Raw genomic sequence first — 21,867 nt, 5'->3', positions numbered from 1 at the left:
AATGTAATGTGTTGACACATTGTCTCATCATGGGAGAACGTTTGTGTCTAGCACTAAGATAATCCATCAAAGCATATAAACTTAGGGAGCGGAAGCAATTTTTGCTTGACCTTCATGTTTGCTTTGACCTACAAGCACAAAACATGTACGTGTTTTATTCACATACCAAGTTTTTTTAACATAGCTTGAATACTTTTTTAATAATTGCTGGACCCACATATGCGGACGGAAAGACAAACAGCAAGACAGAAGGGACGAATGGAACGCATTAATATAGTCTCTTCCGGCATTCCACCAGCAGGGAAAGACAAACAGCGAGACAGAACGGACGAATGGAACAAATTAATATAGTCTCCTCCTGCATTCCACCAGCAGGGGACTAATAAGGTATGCTTGCCGAACTAGATATAATTACGGCATGAAACAGACAATACTAAAGCTCTTATTAATTCAAAGTGTTTAACGACGCTCGCTGCAGTTTCGTATTTTTTCCCAATAATAGATTTTGATGAAATGTTCTGAATTACAAAATATATTATGATGTGTTGAAAAATGAAATAAAATTACTAGGTCACCAGCACTGTTTCAGTTTTATTTGTCCCTCCCTAGAAATGATGCTATTTTGAACATTTTTTCAAAATTTCCATACTCCTACAATATATTTCAGTAAAGTACAGTAACCAGCATAAATTCAAAATCGAAGCATTTTTATAAGAGAAAACAATATTCCCAGTGGAAACATGCTCAGAAAAAATCAAAAGAAATTGAATTTGTAAAAAAAAAAAAATAGTTTTCAGCAGACCAGAGCGTTATTTTTCATATTTTCGTCGTACTTAAGTTGTTTTTCTGCTATTTTATCGAGTTTCAAATAATAGATTTTAATCAAACTCTGTACGTGTATTTGCTTATGTCTACCTAATCTACATATAAATCAAAAAGAATATTTATAGGTCATCATATTCGATTTCGCTTATATTAACTTACAACGAGGTGGGGTGGGTGGGCATTTATTGATCGCAGGGTGGTACGAAAAACGTAATCAATTTTTATTTCAAACAAGGGCATATATATTCAGCCAAAATCGTTGAAAGTATTCTGTTTTGTCCACAGCTTAAGGCAAAGATAGTTAACAAGAGGATCAAATGGCCCGAGGTCGCCCACCTGAGGAACATCTGGAATAAATTCGCTGAAAGTGTGACTGAAGAAACTGTTTTTTTTTCTGTATTTTCAAAGAAGAAACAGAGAGGAATCATTCCGGCTGCTGAATTCTTAACCTTTAACACAATGATCTTAATAGCAATAGGGGTTATCTTCTCTATTTGGCCAATCTTTGAAGGGTGCAGGCTAAAGGCTTCTCAACAAATGCTACGGAAACTCTTTTTATATTCGGGAACAATCTGTTTTGTACGGAAGCTGAAATATATTTTTAGAAATATATTTCGCGGTTGTATTATATTTTTATAAACATTTACTATTATACATGAAAGAATATAACTGTTGACACAATACTAATTTAATAATTTTAATAAATCATTAAATATAGATATACTAAATTATCAAACGGCAGATTTCTTAATACGCGGGTTTTTACGTGTTTCTGAAGTATTGTGATGTCATTGATGTAGGTTTCCGTCATTCTCCGAGTAAAACCGATAGTTCCCGAATACGGATGTACGGTACGGGGATTAGGAACACCCAAATCGGCACGGTGCTGGGGGTAAAAATCGATCCGACCGAAAAAAAAACTACTGCGAGCGCCTTTAAAAGGGTAAAATGACCATAACGGCATCGGCAACAAAGTAATAGTAGTTATCATACAAATACATGATAATTTCTATCAGAATGAGATTATATAAATGTCAGAAGGGGAATAAGCAAGACAAGCGTGGACAATGAGGCTAAGTCACTAACTTGAAGATGATCTTAGCCATTTGTCTTTGCTTCTAACCAACTCTTCCTTTAAGCAATTTATAAAAATAAATGTTCTATATTTTGCTATGACGGCTTATATGTGTAATCATTTGAATTAACTTCATTAAAAGACGTTATTTTTTTTTTCTACTCTGAAATCTAATGTCCCTTAAAAGGGACCAAACAGAAGCATTACAATCATGCTATAGACCAAAAAAGACGAGGATTTATTTAAAAAGTTTCTTTTCTAAAATTCGGAAAAGGACCTTATAATAATACTACATACCAAGTCCAATGAAAATCCAGCTAGTGGTTTATCAGAAGAAGTCATTTAAATCGTTTTTATTTTAATGTTTTACTATAGTGGTCCATAATGGGATAAACACACCATTTTAACACATTTGGGAGAGGACTTTATAATGATGATAAAACGTTGAATGAAGATCTAGTAAGCTGGTCAAGAGAAAAAAAAATCTTTTAAATTTCATTGTTTAGCAGCCCCTAAAAAGTGCCAAGCATCTGCATGTTAAACATTATGTGTTTTTATAGGGCATTAGTGCCCCCACGTCCTGCCACTGAAAATGGTTTGATGACTATGTTAGATAGTTTAAAGACATGTGCAGAACAAATATTTAAGCTCTTCTTCTGTACGGTTCATGAAGTCATGGACCATAACACTTGTCAAACTTATTAAATTCATAACACAACACTAGGTGCACAACTTCTTATGCTATGTACTAACCATCCTCTGATGTTTTATGGCTCTGTGCTTTTATTGTGACATTTGATACAAAACTGTATTATTTGCACTATTAAAAAGTTATCGGTATTTCGTTTTATAACCGGTTTGTTAAATGTTAATTTTTTACCATAATTAAGCTGACAAAATCATATCGAGCAGATTTTAAAGGGTAAACCAAACATATATGAATAAATCCTAAATGATTTTGTTGTGAAAAAAGGTATGATACTGTGTTTTAAACCAAACCATTTTCATGTTCCACTCAACTGTGTAACTGCATGGGAAGTAAACTGATAGATATCTCTGCCTGTAAGTACTGGCCAAAGACAAGAGTTGTCATTATTTACGGATCACAACTTTAGATTAAATATTAAAACTTCAATTATCTATATTAAAAAAACTATTATAAATTTCACATTTGTAAAATCAGATTACGTTATTTCAAGGACTTAGAAATCAATTTCTAGAGTTTATTTACTTATTTCTACCGCTGAAAATTTTAGGGTCTATCTCTACATGGGGCACGCACTTTTAATGCTTATCTTTTACTAAAGCGGAAGCATAGTATGCCGCCAAACAGGACAGTAGCATTCTCGATTTGACTGAGTATATTCATGAAAGGTAATGAAATATGCAACACCTCTCACGCCTCCCCAGCACCGGGTTAAGCGGAATTCTATTACACACCTATTGAATGAACTCCATGATCCTAAAAGACCAGAAAAAAAGTCAATGGCCGTAACACTGATGACTGAAATCTGTTATTCACATGCTTAGTAATAATATATGGTTTCTTTACTCGATGTCAAATATTTTAAAGACATATGCAACACAAGCCTTAAAGCACTTTACGTGTAGTTTTCACTAAATCAAGGACAATAACTCTAGCTGTTCGAAGTCTGAAATTGAAAACCAGATACATAACTTCACATGCTATATAACAATCCTCTAATGTTTTTATGGCTCTCAGCGCAAACATTAGAATATCTTACAATGATGCTTCAGACCAAGTGGGATGCCAGTGTTTCACCAGCATCAGTCGTTTAAATGTATTTTTAATATAAGACTTAAATAGTGTTACAGACCAAGTCTGATGAATATCCATCAAGAGATTCATTAGAAGTCGTTTAAAGATGTTTTTCACGATTGTTGCTAGCGGGTAGAGTGTTCTATAATTTTGCATATTCATAAATTAATGTACCAACAGTTAAATTGCTCACCTGAACAAATTTCTTTGTTAAAGCTTCAAAAACAAGAAATTAGGTCAGTACGTCATATTCATGGTCGGTGAATGTCAGTTTTAAGATTAGTGCGCAAAACTGTACATGTCATCCAAATTTCAAGGCTGTATCTTAAAAAAAATGTAGGTCAGTAGGTCACGTTCATGGTCACTGAAAGTCAGTTTTAAAGCGGCATGCCTCCAGATCGTTCAACAACAAAAAAAATAATAATTTCTTTTAGATATCTAGAAATAAATGCTAATTTCTTAAGAAGGCTTTAAAACATAATTACTGACAAACTTTATGTTACGGAAACACATGAGAATTTTATGTTTTTACTACTTTTTACGATGAAAATCGAAAAGCGTTTGTCACGCTTTTACTCCAGATAAACTGTTTCGATTATAAATATCTTAGTATATTCAGAACAGGAATCCCGTGCGATCGGAAAAAAGATTAATGGCGACATACACCAAACTGTCAGACTATGTCTGAATGTCACAAAAAGTCATGTCGCCAGTCCGAGTTCCGTGACTGGACCGATCTATGATGGCATCAAAATGGCGACCAAGTTTGAAAATATAACTTTGCGTATTTCATTATTTATTTATGTTACACAGCAAAACTTCATGTAATAACAATATTGAAGTATACACATGTATAAACAATTAAATAATGCGAAATGATAAAAATATATCTTACCCCACCCATTTTATTTCAACATATTATTTTTTTGTTGAATATAGTTGTTTGATATATGCTTTACCATCATAATATGGGAATTTCATCATATTCCAATAGTGCTGTAGTTGTTTCCATAGTCTATAGTTTGGATTGTTACCTTTAGAATATGTCGATCATTTTAGCCCAGTTTCTGAGAAGGATGGGTATCACGATTGTGTGATGAAACATTTGCCATCATCATTCTGAGAACTCGTGAAAGTTCTATGATAATTTTTCAATTGTCAAAGGTACAACATTTAATAACATTTCTGGAGAATTTTCATAACAGTTCTAAAACAGAATTCTTGCTATCAAAAATAGTCTTTCTTGAAATCACAATTGTCAACAGCAAAGAACATATCGCGACCATTCGCAAAGTTTCTTGGAATATAGACAACCTAATAAGAGAACGGTTATTATTAGCTATCTGATTTTAATGGGCTAAGAGTAGTCTACATAAATATATAACCCTTGTAAGTATTTTAGTTTTATACTTCTTGATGTTTAATGTATAATACACCTGCTGCAACCTGTAAATGTTATTAGTTATAACCACGAAAAGTTGCAGTTAGTTTGTGGATGTATGCGTACATGTAAGGGTCGAGCACATAAGATTCTGTGACGAGTTGGGAACGTGACTGTCTTTTACATGTTCATATTGTCATTCTTGCTTTCCACGGAAGAACCCAGAATCGACCAACGTAGATAACATGCAATGAAATAGGTATGGACTTCCAAATAAGATCTTGATTATCAGCAGTAACTGTTACTGTTCCTGTAAGTACCAGTCTGAGTGATGAGTATCGTGTTTCCCTAAAGAATTTAGCTGTAGAGGAAAGCTCCTGTATGTTAACCTTTCCGTCCAAAAACTGCATTGCTATGTATTCGTTTCATCGACAATATTTTGGCATATTTTGTGTTTATTGCCGATATTAGACGTTACGGTATTTGAAATATTGTAAGACTTTCTGATCGCCGTTTGTAATTTTTCACCCACAGAGCATTGGCCTCTTTCAACAACTTATATTAGCTATTGCCTGTATTGACAGAAAACAAACAATTTTTTCTATGCCCGAAGGGGGCGTATTATATTATAACGCCGGTGTCCGTCTGTCCGTCCGTAAGCAATTCCGTGTCCGCTCTGTAACTCTTGAACCCCTTGAAGGATTTCGAAGAAATTAACACAAATGTTCACAACTATGACTCTTGTTTCGTGTCCGCTCTGTAACTCTTGAACTGCTTGAAGGATTTTAAAGACACTTGGCACAAATATTCACCACATCAAGACGACATGCAGAGTGCATGTTTCGGATGGCTGGCTTCAAGGTCTAGGTCACACTTATGGGTCACATGTCATACCTTCGGGCGTATATTGCTCCGCATTGCGGTGCTCTTGTTTCCTAAAAGAATCATTATAACTCAGTGTTCCAGATAAGCTGCGTATCGGCGTATTTTACGCATAAAAATCAACTAAAAACGCGCATGATTTCATTTTGATGCGTACATTATACGTACATGACTTTGAACTTACGCACGACATTAAAACTTGAAGCGTACCTTAATTATATTTAAATGAAAACATGTTGAAAACAGCTGGTCACTACTTCCGTATAAACAATGCGACGGGTAACCACTATTAACTTCGCTAAAACGTTCTACCTGTCTTAGAAACCGTAAACTAGTCTACTTGAACATCTGCGTCGTCTAGGCGCTCTAGAAATTTTATGTATTTACTTATCAAAATCAAGCGTTTGATCGTTGTATTAAAACGAAAGTAGACACATTATTTTTTATCATGGCTTCCGAAGCAAAACAGAGAAAAATTGAGAAGTTTTTTGTGGTTAAAACACCTCTACCGACTAAGAGCTTGGTGCAACCAATAATCGAAGACATTATTTCTGCCGTTTTAAAAAATAAAAAGTCGCATGTGGCTGTCACAGAATCTACCATTGAAAGTTGGAAAAAATCGTATCCTTGGATAAAACTTACTGAGAAGGACAATGACGTGCGGCTAAAATGTCTGTCTTTGTCTCTACAGTAACGGTAAGTATTGTTAAAATTACCCTTTATCCGAGTTTGGAATTTTGAATTTACCCCCATCTTCTGAAAAGTGGGGGTAATTACCCATGGGGTCAAATAATTATCCGGAACACTGTTATAACACTTCTTGTTAGTACTAGGGGCGTTTGTTTATTTTCAGTCATATTTGACTCTATTGCTTTAGCAACAATAATCGTTTCGTATCTGATTTTAGCGTGATCCATTGTGTCCCTACTGACGCGGCTCTATCACAATCTCTTTACCAAGATGCAAAGTCAGTCTATGTCACAGAAATCATCGCGATCATCATATTAAATGCATTCTCGAATTATGGTATAAAAGACTGTTGCATAAGCGCTAGGGTACATTGTACCACCGTACGTTTAATACATCATACCCGTACACAGTTTCCAAATCATGTAAAGTTATGCTACTGGAGCTTAGTATTATTGTGATCAGACATTTTGATACATATTTACTGGTATAAACTAATACAGAGAAGATATTAACGAACATATGTTAAAACATTGTCAGGAAAATGTTAGAAGCAGATTTATTAATGTGTTTTATACAGCGGCTTAAACATATCTGAAATTATTGTAAACACATGATTAATTTGCAAATATTTCAACTAAGTAGCAAATTAAGTGACCAATAGGTATCCTTTCAGTGAGGGTAAAATAGGTAAATACATATATGATGGAAAAGTGATTTTATAGTTTAATTTGCACATTTTTGTTGTTTCCATGAAATATGATATTTTTTCAACTGACATATTGACCTCCTTTGGTGTTGTTGTCGATTTTGCAGTGGCTACGGGTCATGAAGCGGACCTGTAGAGAACCCTTATAGGGCTGTCTGGAGGCCCGGTAATCAATATGAATATTGAATATGGTATTTGATGAAAGGAGACTATAATCTGTCTATAAACAGACAGATGACGATTCAAAATTTGCAGTCGTTTTTTATGGTTTCATCTATATTGCAAGTGAAAAGGAAACAAAAGTATTTATAACCCTTTATCCCGAGAATAACACAATCGCAAATTAAATACATTATAAATATTAATTTGCACATTGTCGTAATGGAAGCTGTTATCAAATTCGTGATTTCTCGGGATTGAAGACTGAATGTACATAATAAACTTTTTTTTTCTCTAGTAAATTAAAATTTATCTGTGCTCATAAATTGTTAAACTTGTTTGACTGCTTGAATAAATAACGGTGATTAACGGACATTCCTGTTTAACTTTCATATTCAATATGTCTCCAACCGGAGTGACAGTTATTTCTCATAAAATATTTACAAAAAAAAAGCACGTAATAACGGCAGCTTAATAACAACTAGTCATACCTTTTCCCTTGCAATATACACACCGATAATACAGAAGACCTTAGTACATGTATATTGATTACCGGACATCTCGACTCCGGATCTAGAGGTCCGTTTACAGAACCCCTCGCCACTTTTTTGTTTTCGTCTGCCATTCTAGAGCGAGGTTCAAGTGGGGAACGACCCCTGGTGTCAAATTATGTAGGGAATAACTCAGTTTCGTAAAATGAACAAGTGAATGAAGTATTGTCATTCAATACAAAGTACCCTACTGGAATGCAACTAATTTTCTCTACTGCAGTATAACATAATGAACTGATATCTATCAATAATGTATAAACAATATTGTACTATATATACAGTATGTTATAACAAAACACTTTGATTAAAATTCGTATGTACAAAAACCTATAGTTTGGCCGATTATCAAAAAGGTATCATATAAGTTATTTATAGTAAAAAAAAAACAAGAGTGCCAGAATGTCACAATATATGCCCGTCATAGCAAATTTCTTTACACTAGCACCTGTATTTGCAAATGGAATTTTGATTCTGTGGTTGTGTAGTAATTATTGTAATTCTTATGTTTTCTGAATCCACAAAAAAAAACTCCTTACCAGACAGAGATACCTTAAAATACACCTAATATTACATAGTTACATCTATGTTGCACCACAGAAAACTGGTCTTGGTTTTTCCCTACGGTCAATTATAAAAAAAGTTACAATATAAGTTATTTATAGTAACAACTAAGGGAAGTAAATCTTAAAACAAACAAAAACTAGAATGTGTCTGTAGGACACAGGGTGTACATTGTAGAAAAAAATCGATCCAAACGTGCAGAACTACCTTAGATCAGTTCTGCAATGTCAACTGTGTGTATTATGAGGAGTTTAAATCATAAATATTGTTATTCATATTTGTGTTTGAGTGTTATTCTTAACGAGAGCTGTCACTAAGACAGCCAATGCTCCACTATTCAAATTGTTTTGTCAGAAGCAGGAATATTACCCTATTTTGAAATTTTAAAATATCTGTAGAGTTTCAATCATGATTTTCTAAGTCTAAAATGGGACATAATTCAGCCAAAATGCATGTCAGATTTATGGAACTTGATGCTATCACCTAGTTTTATAAGACACATGTGAAGTTCCAATTCAATACATAGACTGGAGATGGGAACGTGCACCCAATACTTTAACCAGGATCTTCTAAGTCCAAAAAGGGGCATAATTAGCCAATGCAAGTCAGAGCTATGGGACGTCACTTCAAGTACAAAAGGTGACGCAACAATAATGGTACATTGTGTGCTGCTATAATGGAAAAAAAGCAAATGCAAATGGGCCAATTTCAGAAATTAAGTATTGCCACTGCCAGTTGGTCAAGAGAATAAAACATAATATCCTTTTAGAAATTCTTATCTTGTCTTATTTGTTCGTATTTTAAAACTTTAAAGTATAGTTTCATCCATTTAATCGTTAAAAGTGAAGTTTAAAATTATTTCAGTCTTGATTATAACATCACAAATTCTCTAATAAATATGTAAGCACATTCCTGTTGTCTGAGTACTCTGACAATACAAGCTGAGGGCAGGCCATAAATCGGTAAATTAGCTGCGCTTCATTAAATGATGGTTAGCACATGAAACCCTTAGGTAACATGTCACAGTAATAGCAGCTGATTGTCACTGAACGAATGTAATTGGAATTTGTCCCAAAACTTTTGTGACACTGGTAGCCAACTTTCACCAGTCCCTATGTTTGGAGCCAGGGGCAATAAAAAATGTCAGTGTAAGAACAACCTTCTGGAGTTACTTCCCTCTTAATGAAGAAAAATGATATATGTACATTTTGTAATAAAAACAACCATGGGACTGGAGCCAGTCTAATTTCTTGCGCAAGAACGCACTTTTTATCCGAGGGCTATGCACATTTGACGGCAATTCATGAAAATTGGTAACTGTGGTTATCGCTTGTTGTACGACTTGGTTGCGCAAAAGATATTGTGATGAACTCCTTAAAAAGTATTTGTTTAGTTCTAGCAGTCCCTACAAGGGGCCTAGCAGTCCCTACAAGGGGCCAAGTGTCCCTACATGAAGACGTCAAGGACCTTATAACGATGCTACAAATCTAGTTTGTGAAGATCCATCGCGTGGTTTGTGAGAAGAATCGATTAAAAGTATTTCTATCTTTAGCTCTAGTGGCTCCTTTAAAGGTGTTAATCTCCCCTATTTGCATCAAGTTAAGAGCAGCAGAAGACATTATAATGATGGCACGTTTGATCTTTCCAGCGGTTCATTGGAAGAAGTTGTTTAAAGATATTGTTATTTCTAACTAGCACCCCAATTTGAACAAAATTGGGAGCACATTAAAATGATGCTACAGATCAAGTTTTATAAATTTGCAACTGTTATTTTAGCTCTAGACGATTCTTAAAGTTGCCAAGTGCCACCCATTTTTAAAAATTGGGAGCGGAGCTTATAATGATGCTATTGACCAAGTTTGATGAAGATCTGTTAATCAGGTCATGAGAATTTTTTTTAAATGTACATGTATTTCTATTTTTAGATTTAGCTGTTTCTTGTAGGCATCAATCGCACTATTTCATTGCATAAAATATGGATAGGACCTCATAAGGTTACAACATACTAAATAGCTTTTCTTCTTTATTCTATATAAAATTGGCATATTTCCAATGGCTGCAGCACACATCAGGACCCATTTTAAATGTACTTAGCTTACATTTTCTTAAAGAATATTGTCGGTGCTGAATAAAAGTAAAAAGAAAAGTGGGGCAAAATCAGCTAAAAAATCAGAACCCTAATTTCAGTGGTGGTGTATGATCTTATTATCCATGAAAAATTCTGTCACGTTATTATTTCATTACTTAAATGCTACCTAACTTTAAAGCATATATTTGTCATGTGATCTCAGCAAAAAAATGCAAGTAAGGAAAATAGCTCTACAGAGCAAAAAACGAGGACTATTTGAATCCGCCATTATGCGACTACCATTGTTTTGCGCCATTTTCATATTTAGTGTCTGTATGCCTAAAATGTGGTCAAGTGCCAACACCTTCCCATCGGCACCAATTAGGACAACATGATGAGCGGACCTTACAATGATGCTTCTGGCAAAGTTTAATTCAGATCCATCAAGTGGTTTATGGAAAGGACTTGTTTAGAAGTGATTTTATTTTTAGCACTGGCAGCCTCTAAAAGGGCCTAATCTGAAAAACTTTGAATAGACTTTTTGTACTAAGGTCCATGCCTGGATGCTATTATTCAAGTTTGGTGTAATTCTTACAAATTCTTTCAAAAGATAAGATCTTAAAGTAATAAGAGCTGTCAGTGGACAGCGGGCTCGACTATTCTCAGTGCCTGATAGTATAATATAAGCAATCAGTAAAACTTTAACATTACAATAAGCATATTCTAAGTCGCGAAGGGGCCATAATTCAGTCAAAATGCTTGATAGAGTTGCCTACTCCTTTTTACAGACTGGGATCATGATGGTAAACAAGTATGCAAAATATGAAAGCAATATCTCAATGGACTTTGAAAATATTTGGGGTGGTACGCAAACTTTAACATTTGTGTGACGCTCACGCTAACGCTCACGCCGACGCCGGGGCGAGTAGGATAGCTCACCTATTCTTCGAATAGTCGAGCTAATAAAAAGGGCTCCGTCAAAGCAGGACAATATACGCCAGAAGGGTTGTATCAGAGGAGGATGGAAGAAAAATGTAAAGGAAAAGCAAAATTTCAATCCTTTTTCGGAAGGCGGTGTGCGGTGGTAGGGGTGAAGGAGCAGCAGGACTTGTGTGCAACTTTATGGATTTTTAAGGGTGTTTCTTTGGGGGGGGGGGGGTGCTAATGTAGATTGTTGCAGCCTGCACATCGACTCATGGCCTTCATTCAAGTCAATACCTTTAAAAAATAGTTGTTTATGCTCTGGCCACTAAATATGATGGGCGGATTTGGCCGCGACTTGACCTACCACTTGTTCATGCACTCTGCAAATCGTCTCATCACAGCCTACCAAATTTGAAGTCTATACCTTAAATGGTTTATGAGTTATAATCCAGACACTAAATATGACAGACATATTTGAACTTTTGAACTCAAATTGTGACCTTGACCTTACACTTACAGGCCCGTTTCATTTCCTATGCAAATCGATTCACTACCTACCTACAAGTCATGTATGAAGTCAATACCCTGAATGGTTAATCAGTTATGCTCCGGATACGAAATATGATTGACAGTTTTGACCTTTGAGCTCAAATTGTGACATTGACATTTGACCAAGACAGCTAAATATTCAAGCGCTCTGCACACAGTCTCAAAGCCATCTACCTATACGCCAAGTTAAAGTCAATACCCTTAATGGTTATGAAGTAAAGATGCTCCGGACATGAATAATGACGGACGGGCAGACAGACGGATGGACGCACAGACGCATGCACCATCACATAATGAAATTGTTTATGCAGGACGACGGACGCAGAGCCATTCACCTGTACTAATACCTCACCCTTAACAAAGCATTGGTGTACAGAAATTTCGTTCATGTAAACAATTAATTCAAATGGTAAATTTGATAAAAATTCTATAAATTAAAAGTCTCTTACTGAGTAAGATTTATTTTTCGATTTCGAAAGAGTGAATGAATTTTTATGATTTACCAAATAAGCTATTTTTGATGTTACCTGTTTGTATATTTCTACTGTTAATTAAAGCGGTTTGCAATTCAGACTCTTTGTTGTTAAATCAATATGACTCTGTTAGAACATCACTTTAAACATGTACAATGTAACATGAAAATAACGTAAAATAATTTTGAAAAAATGACCCTTTTTTATCGACCCAAAATGAACTCAAATTTCTAATGAAAACTACACATTCCCTATAAAAGTACCGTTATTCTAGACATCCTCAAAGTGTAAAAAAGATCCCTCATCCACTCCTGTATAACTGTAGAATAATGTATAAATTCTACCAGGATCAGGAAAAACAAGGCGATCGGTATTACCGGTGAATGATCCCCGAAATTACTGTGGCACAAGGGGCATAAGGGGCTTTTCTGTCACGGAGGTTGTGTTTAGTACAAATGTGGTCAGCAAGAGTTGTGGTTCTTTAACACTGCACTTTCTCACACTGATCTGCAAATTATCAAGTTGATTGCTTAAATAGCATTCTAGTTATGCCAAACACAAGGTTATCAAAAAATGGAGAAAACTCTAAAACGGGACCACCTGGAGTTATGGTTCCTTGTCACTGCATTTTCTCCAACTGACGTCTATGAATACATAAAGCATCAAGTCAATAACTTATATAGTATTCAAGCTATGCCCAGCAAAATGTTTCAAAAAAGGGAGATAATTAAAAAATGAGACCACCTACAGTTAAGGTTTCTTGTCACTGCTAAACCTCTCACTAACCTCTATCAATATATAAAGTCTGTAGTAAAAACGTTACATAGTGTTCATGCTATGTCCCCGACAAGATTTTCAAAAAAGGAAAATGATTCAAAGATGGGACTGCCTAGAGTTATGGTTCCTTGTCACTGCACACTCTCAGGGACCTCCACCAGTATGTAAATATTACTTCAATACCTTTCATAATATTCTAGTTACATGTATGTTCCGGACAAGGCTTTCAAAAAAGATAATTCAAAAATGGGATCATCTGGAGTTATCGCTACGTCATTGCATTCATTCTCAATGAGCTCTATCATTGTACTGAGTTACAACGTGGTACCATTAATACCTTTTGACTTATCCTTCGGACAACAAGTGTAATGGACGGATGCTCTAACATATGGATACTTATGCAGCTTCTCTTTTGTTCTCTCTATTGTTTTAACTAGGTAAGAGCAAATAGCCACATGAAAACCTTACGGAATGAATGATATCAAAGAAAACGTAACGTTACCTAGTTACCTATTATTCCTATAGCCAACTACTAAGTATTCAAATGTGTGATCGGACAGACGGACGGACAGCTGGACAAGGCGTTCACTATATACTCCTCCTTCAGGGCTCTCTCCTTCAGGAAGCATAATAAGAAAGCGAAAAAAAGTAAATCAAACAGTATGTCTTACCTAAAACAATCTTAATGACATGAAAAGCTGTCATAACAAATGTACTACCAACTCTGAAGACCGTCCCAATCGTCTTTCCACAAAAAATCAAAACACCTACAGACTCCATTTGTTCATGTAAAGCTGACACCATTGACTGACATAGTGTGTCGTCATGTTCTTTCTTGAATGGTTGTCCAATTTGTCTTGAGCTCATAGTTGATGATGTTCTCTCTGCAACAGCTTTTGTGTCTCCTGTAAGATATTGAAATTGGTCTTTGTTATGTACTTCAAGTACAAATATTTGCTTAAATCCCATTTTTTTCTAAAAATCAGAGATTTTAGTGCATGAAATTAATGTCCGGTCGTGTGTGTGTGCGTGCGTGCGTGCGTGCGTGCGTGCGTGTGTGTGTGTGTGTGTGTGTGTGCATCATGGTTATAGATGTCCTGTTCAACTGCGCAACAATAGGTTGACTACCTACTATCTAAATAGTCTGGTAGTTTCATACAGACTTGTTTTAGTTGTTATTGTCGCCGTGTCGATTTCCGACAAGTACCGATTGCCTCCATGACGCAAATGAAAAATGTGTACCTAATAAAGATGAGGTAGTAAACAGTCGTACACAGAAGAAAATGTCGGGGTAAAAGTATTGCGAATTTGTTGTGTTTTTACGAATAACTTACGTATTTAATATATTATTACTGTTCAATGGCTATTTACCATTCTTGCATCATGATAGTTAACATCACTCCGCATAAGGGTTTGACTTATCGGACAGAGCAAAATATCTAGCTCAATCAAATCTTGTAAACAAATATACAGACGATATCATCAGTTGTTATGATAAACAAGAAACGCAGCAATGCCACGAAACCAGGTTTTCAACACTTTTCATAAGAATAAACAAGAGTGCCAGAATGTCACAATATACGCCCGTCACAGCAAATTTCTTTACTCTAGCACCTGTATTTGCAGATGTAATTTTAATTTTGTGGTTGTTTAGTAATCATTGTAATTCTTTTGTTTTTCTAAGTCCACAAAAAAACTCCTTACCAGGTAGAGATACCTTAAAATACACCTAAAATTAGAAAGTAACAACTATGTTGTACCACAGAAAAGTGGTCTTGGTTTTTCCCTACGGTCAATTATAAAAAAGTTACAATATAAGTTATTTATAGTAACAACTAAGGGAAGTTAATCTTAAAAAAAAAAAAAAAAAAAAAAAAAAAAAAAAATTGTAAGTCCACACAGAAATCCTTACCAGGTAGAGATTGGTCAAAATACACATCAAAATTGGATGTAACATGCATGTTGTACTACAGAAAAGTGGTCTCGATTTTTCCCTACGTCTAGTAATGAAAAAGTTACAATATAAGCTATTTATAGTAACAACAAAGGGAAGTAATTCTAAAGAAGGGAACTGCGCAAGACACTTCGTCTCATGATGGTGAACAATTGTGCCAAATTTCATCAAAATCCCTCCATGCATGTAGAAGATATGCTAACCCAAACTCTAACCCTATTTTTAGTAACAATGACCTTGACCTTGATCCCAGAAACCCCAAAATCAATCCCAAGCTACAACTTTATATAAGTTTTCTATACACCAAGTTTCATCATGATAGCTCATTCCTAAGTTAAGTTATTGACCGGAAACCCTTTTTCTATTTTAAGTTACAGTGACCTTGACCTTGATCCCAGAAACCCCAAAATCAATCCCAGCCTTTGTCTTGATATAAGCTACATACATACCAAGTTTTATTCAAATATCTTTACCGAAACAAAAGTTATTGACCGGAAACCCTTTTTCTATTTTAAGTAACAGTGACCTTGACCTTGACCCCAGAAACCCCAAAATCAATCCCAGCCTTTGTCTTGATATAAGCTACATACATACCAAGTTTTATTCAAATATCTTTACCGAAACAAAAGTTATTGACTGGAAACACCAGTTTGACGCCGCCGCCACCGCCGCCGCCGCCCGCCCGCCCAACCCACATCTACCCGAATCTAATAACTCAGGTTTTCGTTGAAAATCTGGTTAAAAATACTCACTCTAAAGTGGCCGAAAGAGCTAGGGCGCTGGTTCAGAAAACTGTTTTCATCAGGGCTGCGGGTTCGCTCCAGTTGTACACAATTATCTTTTTTATTTTTTTAATTATTTTCATGTTCTTTTATGATATAATGTCAAGCATAAAAAAAATCATTAAAAAAAATAAATAAATAAAACAAGAGATCACAGAGTGATCTTGGTGCCCACCATTGAGCCATTTTTGATTGTTCCAAGTTTCAAGACTAGCTCAAGGTCAAAATCAAGGTCAAATTTCATTTCAGTACACATCACTGTGCATGTGTCCATGCATGTGGTCCAAGTTTGAAAGCTGTAGCTTGAGAAATGTGAAAGTAGGTTACAAGATCAATTTCAAGGTCAGAGTTCATTTCGGTATACAAAACTATGCATGTGCTTCAAATTTGAAGCCTGTAGCTTGAGAAATGTGAAAGTAGGTCACTAGGTCAATCTCAAGATCAAATTTCATTTCGGAACACAAAACCATGCATGTGGTCCAAATTTGAAGCATGTACCTTCAAAAATGTGGAAGTAGGTCACTAGGTCAATGTCAAGGTCGAAGTTGTTTTTTTTTTTAAACAAAACTATGCATGTGGTCCAAATTTGAAGGTTGTAGCTTGAGAAATGTGAAAGTAGGTCACTAGGTCAATGTCAAGGTCAAAGATTTTTTCGGTACACAAAACTATGCATGTGGTCCAAATTTGAAGGCTGTAGCTTGAGAAATGTGAAAGTAGGTCACTAGGTGAAAATCAAGGTCAAATTTCATTTCGGAACACAAAACTATGCATGTGGTCCAAATTTGAAGCCTGTACCTTCAAAAATGTGAAAGTAGGTCACTAGGTCAATGTCAAGGTCAAAGTTTTTCCCAGTGCACAAAACTATGCATGTGGTCCAAATTTGAAGGCTGTAGCTACAGAAATGTGAAAGTAGGTCACTAGGTCAAAATCATGGTCAACTCATGTCAATGTTCATCTTGACACTCAAAACTATATATGTGGTTCAAATTTGAATGTTGTAGGTTATTGACAAGAAGATTTTAAAAGCTTTTCCCTATATAAGTCTATATGAACCATGTGACCCCCGGGGGGCCGGGCCATATTTGACCCTAGGGAGGATAATTTGAACAAACTTCGTAGAGAACCACTAGATGATGCTACATAACAAATATCAAAGCCCTAGGCTTTGCGGTTTTGGACAAGAGGTTTTTCAAAGCTTTTCCCTATATAAGTCTATATAAACCACGTGACCCCGGGCGGGGCCATATTTGACCCCAGGGATATAATTTGAGTTATCTTGGTAGAGAACCACTAGATGATGCTTCATACCAAATATCAAAGCCCTAGGCTCTGTGGTTTTGGACAAGAAGATTTTCAAAAAATTTCCCTATAAAAATCTATGTAAATTATAAAAATAAACAAAGGGCCATAACTCACTCAATAATTGTTGAACCAGTCTGATTTTCAGAGGGACAAAACTAGAGTCTCAATACATCATTCTGACAAAGTTTGGTCAAAATCCCCCCAATAGTTTCTGAGGAGATGCGATAACGAGAAATTGTTAACGGACGGACGGACGGAATGACGGACCACGGACGCAGAGTGATTGAATAGCCCACCATCTGATGATGGTGGGCTAAAAAATATTGTCCTCAGCAGGGAGCGAAAAGGCGCCCCTGATAAAAACTCTCGGCCACCGCGGCAGCTGACTTTTAGAGTATTTTTATTATAACCACTTATGATATCGTCTGGGTCCCGGATCTGTAGGTAAATTTCTGTGCGCAACATCAAGCTCGGATCTATTTGCGTATTCCTTGGACAAGCAATTTATGTTAAAACGCTTGTCTTTCGTTATTTGGTGTGTGCAGAGATTCGATCTTGAATTTTTGTGCAAATGACGTCATTCAATTACGTGTCCTTTGAGTTTTTAACATTTGTCATGATTAAATATATAAACACTGGCAGGATTTTGTCATCCATACAAAATAATAAACGGCGTTTTGCGGCGACAATTTTTCGAAGGATAAAGTATCAACATAGACTAAATATATGCTTTTACTCTACCATTTCGGGAGCTCTACAATCTAACAATGTTTCGTGGAAAATAATGTTATTTCAGAGAAATAGTGGGACTTTTTAAAAGTCATTTCGAAAGTTTGTAAAAATTACTTTCGGACATATGAGAGGTTGCCATTTCAACAACAAAAAATCAGTTAGTTTATATCATCATCGAACAGAATGTTTTGTGAATTAAAGGTACCAAATAAAGACAAATAAAAAAGCATAAATCTTAAAAAAAGACTACACATTTTGAAATATACATCTAAACATTACGATAGCTGTGCAATATTCCCTTCAAGACAAAACATGTGCAGAGAAACGGATGATTTTTCTAGTATATTCTTAGACTGACATGGGTGGTCATTTCGTCCTACTTTTGTGTTTATCGTTTTTCCGTAACCGATCGAAAATTCTTTGGGATCACGTGATTTTATAATTAATTCAAACCAATGCCCGTTTAAAGAGGCATCATAAATTAACTGTATTCTTTTGTGTTTTCATGATGGTAATTATTACATGCTTTGCAAGAAGAAAATGAGAAATAACGAGTATCTAGTTACAAACTGACAGTGACATATATTAGGCCAAGACAACATGTGTAATGTCCTAACATTTTATTGAATATCTGTAGTAATATGTACAGAAATCAGTGTATTTAGTGAAATTTCAATCACATTTTGTTTCTACAGTGTAAGATAGTTATTCATCTATGTTTTTGAAACTATGCTCAAAAGAGATTGACTGAATAAGTTTGCAAATGAAGTTGTCAAAACACATTTATTCAGGAATGGCCTAAACTGTCCACTTGAAAACTTGTAGTATAACTGTATATTACCTGTATTTCAAGAATGATTTTCATGAAGTTTTTGTGAGTGAAAAATGTAGGTCACTAGGTCGTGGTGGGTCTTTAAAGACGCGCCACAAAATAACTGTATTTTTTGTTTATTTCCATGATAGTAGTTATACATGATTTGCATGAAAAATATGAGATATACAAACTTTTAGTTTTAAATTGACAGTGACTGACACATATTTTTGCCAAGAAAATGTGCTGAATGTATAAAATTTTATTGAATTAATGTAGCAATATGTACATAAGTCAGTGTATGTAGGTACATTTCAATCACATTTTGTTTCTAGCGTGTAAAATAGCTATTCATCTATATTCTTAAAACTATTCTGAATAGAGACTGACTAAATAAGTTTGCAGATCAAGTTGTGAAAACACATTTATTCAGGTAGGGCCTAAATAGCCCAACCGAAAACTCGTAGTATAACTGTATATTACCAGTATTATAAGAATGATTTTCATGAAGTTTTTGTGAGTTACAAAAATGTTGAATTCCCTATGCTATGTTTATCGTTGGATTTATTTATAATTTATAGCCTCGTTTCGGAGCATTCTTCCGATAAAATCCGAAGATACGCGACGGGTTCGTCAGCAGTCGGAAAACATACTTTCGGTTTGAAATAGGCAAAGGTTTGTGTTTATTTGTTGGTTATTCTTGAACATATTCACGACTTTTTGGTCGGATCCGATACAGTGGGTCCTCTTTTCAGTAAATATGAAGTCTCAGCTACAAACTCTGGTTTTCATATACTATTCATCCGGGTTTTAGCTGTGGACCTTTAAGGGACTACATTTAATAAGATATTGTATTTCCAAATACACCCACAGTATGTACAAAAAGACCGAGCAGTGGTTTGATTGTTCCTATTTGTACAAAGTAGAAGAAAACCCTATATTCTAAAGTAATCTATATTTGTTTCCTTGTAGTGATCTATATTTGTCTTAAATGTCATAAATAAATTATTTTGTTTCCTGTGAATGTATGTAAAATAAAATAAGAAGGCCATGATGGCACTATGTCCCTCATCTGAATTTCCTTGCAATGGCTTTTAATGAAATGATATAATTTCTACAATATTCGTAAAGGATCACCCAAGAAACATTTGAGTAATATTATTGTGAAGTTAGGTCTGCTGTTTCTAGCAAGATTTTTCTTTAATTTTCTAATCTACACATACAGGGGAAAGTGGTCATACCCTCTGGAGGCGACGTTCTTGGTAGAGGGTCCCGGAGTGATTTTTTTAAAAATCAGACCAGCAGTTCATACAAGAATATTTTCTAGTTTTCACTATATACATATAGGGAAAGTTACCATGCCCCATGGAAGCCATTACCCGAAGGGTAATATATTTAAAGAAAAAGCATATTTTAAGATTTACTTTTGGTGGGGACATGTGAGGGGATAGGATGCGAGGTGTATATGCGCGGTGGTGGTGACATGAGAGAGGATACTAAAGGGGAAGAAAATAAATGAAAAACAAGAGGGTCATGATGACCCTGAATCGCTCACCTGAGTAATATGAGCCACATGTTTCAAATGGCAAACTGATGCAAAAATATTAGAAAGAAGGTCAGTAGGTCAAATTCATGGTCACTGAAAGTCAGTTTTAAATTCGGTATGCAAAACGGTACATGTCATCCAAATTTCAAGGCTGTATCTTAAAAAACGAAAAAAGTAGGTCAGTAGGTCAAGGTCACACTAAAGTGACCCGTAATCACTTGGGTACATCAAGTAAATATTCTTAAACAGCCTAGGAAATAATCTTTTAAGTATATTTTCCTATATAACTCATATAACAAGTGACCCCAGGGTGGGGCCTCTTTTTAACCCAGGGGCATAATTTGAACAATTCTGTTAGAGTTCCACTAGGCAATGCTACATACCAAATATCAAAAGCCTGGGCCTTTCAGTTTCAGAAAAGAAGATTTTTAAAGTTTTCTCCTATATAAGTCTATGTAAAACTTGGGAACCCCGGTGCAGGGCCTCTTTTCACCCCAGGGGCACAATTTGAACAATCTTCATAGAGAACCACAAGGCAATGCTTCATAAAATATCAAAGGCCTAGGTCTAGTAGTTTCAGACAAGAAGATTTTTGAAGTTTTTTTCCTATTTAAGTCTATGTAAAACTTGGGACCCCAGGGGTGGGGCCTCTTTTCATCCCAGGGGCACAATTTGAACAATCGTCATAGAGGACCATTTGATGATGTCACATGCCAAATATCAAGGCCCTATACCTTGCAGTTTTGGACAAGAAGATTTTTAAAGTTTTTCATTTCGATTGCCACGGCAACCTGGATTCTGCATGGAATAAAACTATTTTAACAATTACGAAAGGGGACCACCCAAGGACCATTCCTGTGCATTTTGGTGTAATTTTGCCCAGTGGTTTTCAAGAAGATCTTTTTAGAAAATGTTGACGGACACACGACGGACGACTGACACCGCACGACGGACGATGGACGACAGGCATTGACTGGTCACAAAAGCTCACCATGAGCCCTTGGCTCAGGTGAGCTAAAATGGTGAGGGTAGAGGGGACAGAAAACTTTATGGCGAGAAACTAAATGAAGAAAATATTTTTGGTGGGAGTGGAAAAGGGACTGGACAGGGGACTAAGGTCCAGTGTAGACTGCTGCAGTCTGCATCAACACCTGCCTATATTCAAAGTTTTCAAGTCAATATCTTTAATATATTTTTAATTATGCTCTGGACAGGAAATATGATGGGCATATTTCACATTGACTTTGGCCAACCGCCCTGGTTCATGCACTCTACACATCGCCTCATCACAATCTACCTAAATGTCATCTAAATGTGGACAAGTGCTGCCCCCTACACC

The 21,867-nt window shown here is 35.6% G+C and overlaps 1 protein-coding gene across 1 annotated transcript in view; it reads right to left on the bottom strand.

Moving 5' to 3' along the window:
• The window catches only part of LOC128554301 (uncharacterized), a gene marked incomplete at its 5' end in the record, with an annotated part of 57,829 nt that overhangs the window by 16,036 nt on the left and 19,926 nt on the right, over positions 1-21,867 (bottom strand). The window contains one exon of the mRNA XM_053535559.1: positions 14,073-14,306. Coding sequence (XP_053391534.1) covers positions 14,073-14,306 — 234 coding nt within the window. The remainder of the gene's footprint in view (positions 1-14,072; positions 14,307-21,867) is intronic.

This window comes from Mercenaria mercenaria, unplaced genomic scaffold (assembly GCF_021730395.1).
Source record: "Mercenaria mercenaria strain notata unplaced genomic scaffold, MADL_Memer_1 contig_4916, whole genome shotgun sequence".
In the NCBI taxonomy this organism is placed as follows: domain Eukaryota; kingdom Metazoa; phylum Mollusca; class Bivalvia; order Venerida; family Veneridae; genus Mercenaria; species Mercenaria mercenaria.
This window is presented reverse-complemented; position numbering and strand designations above follow the sequence as displayed.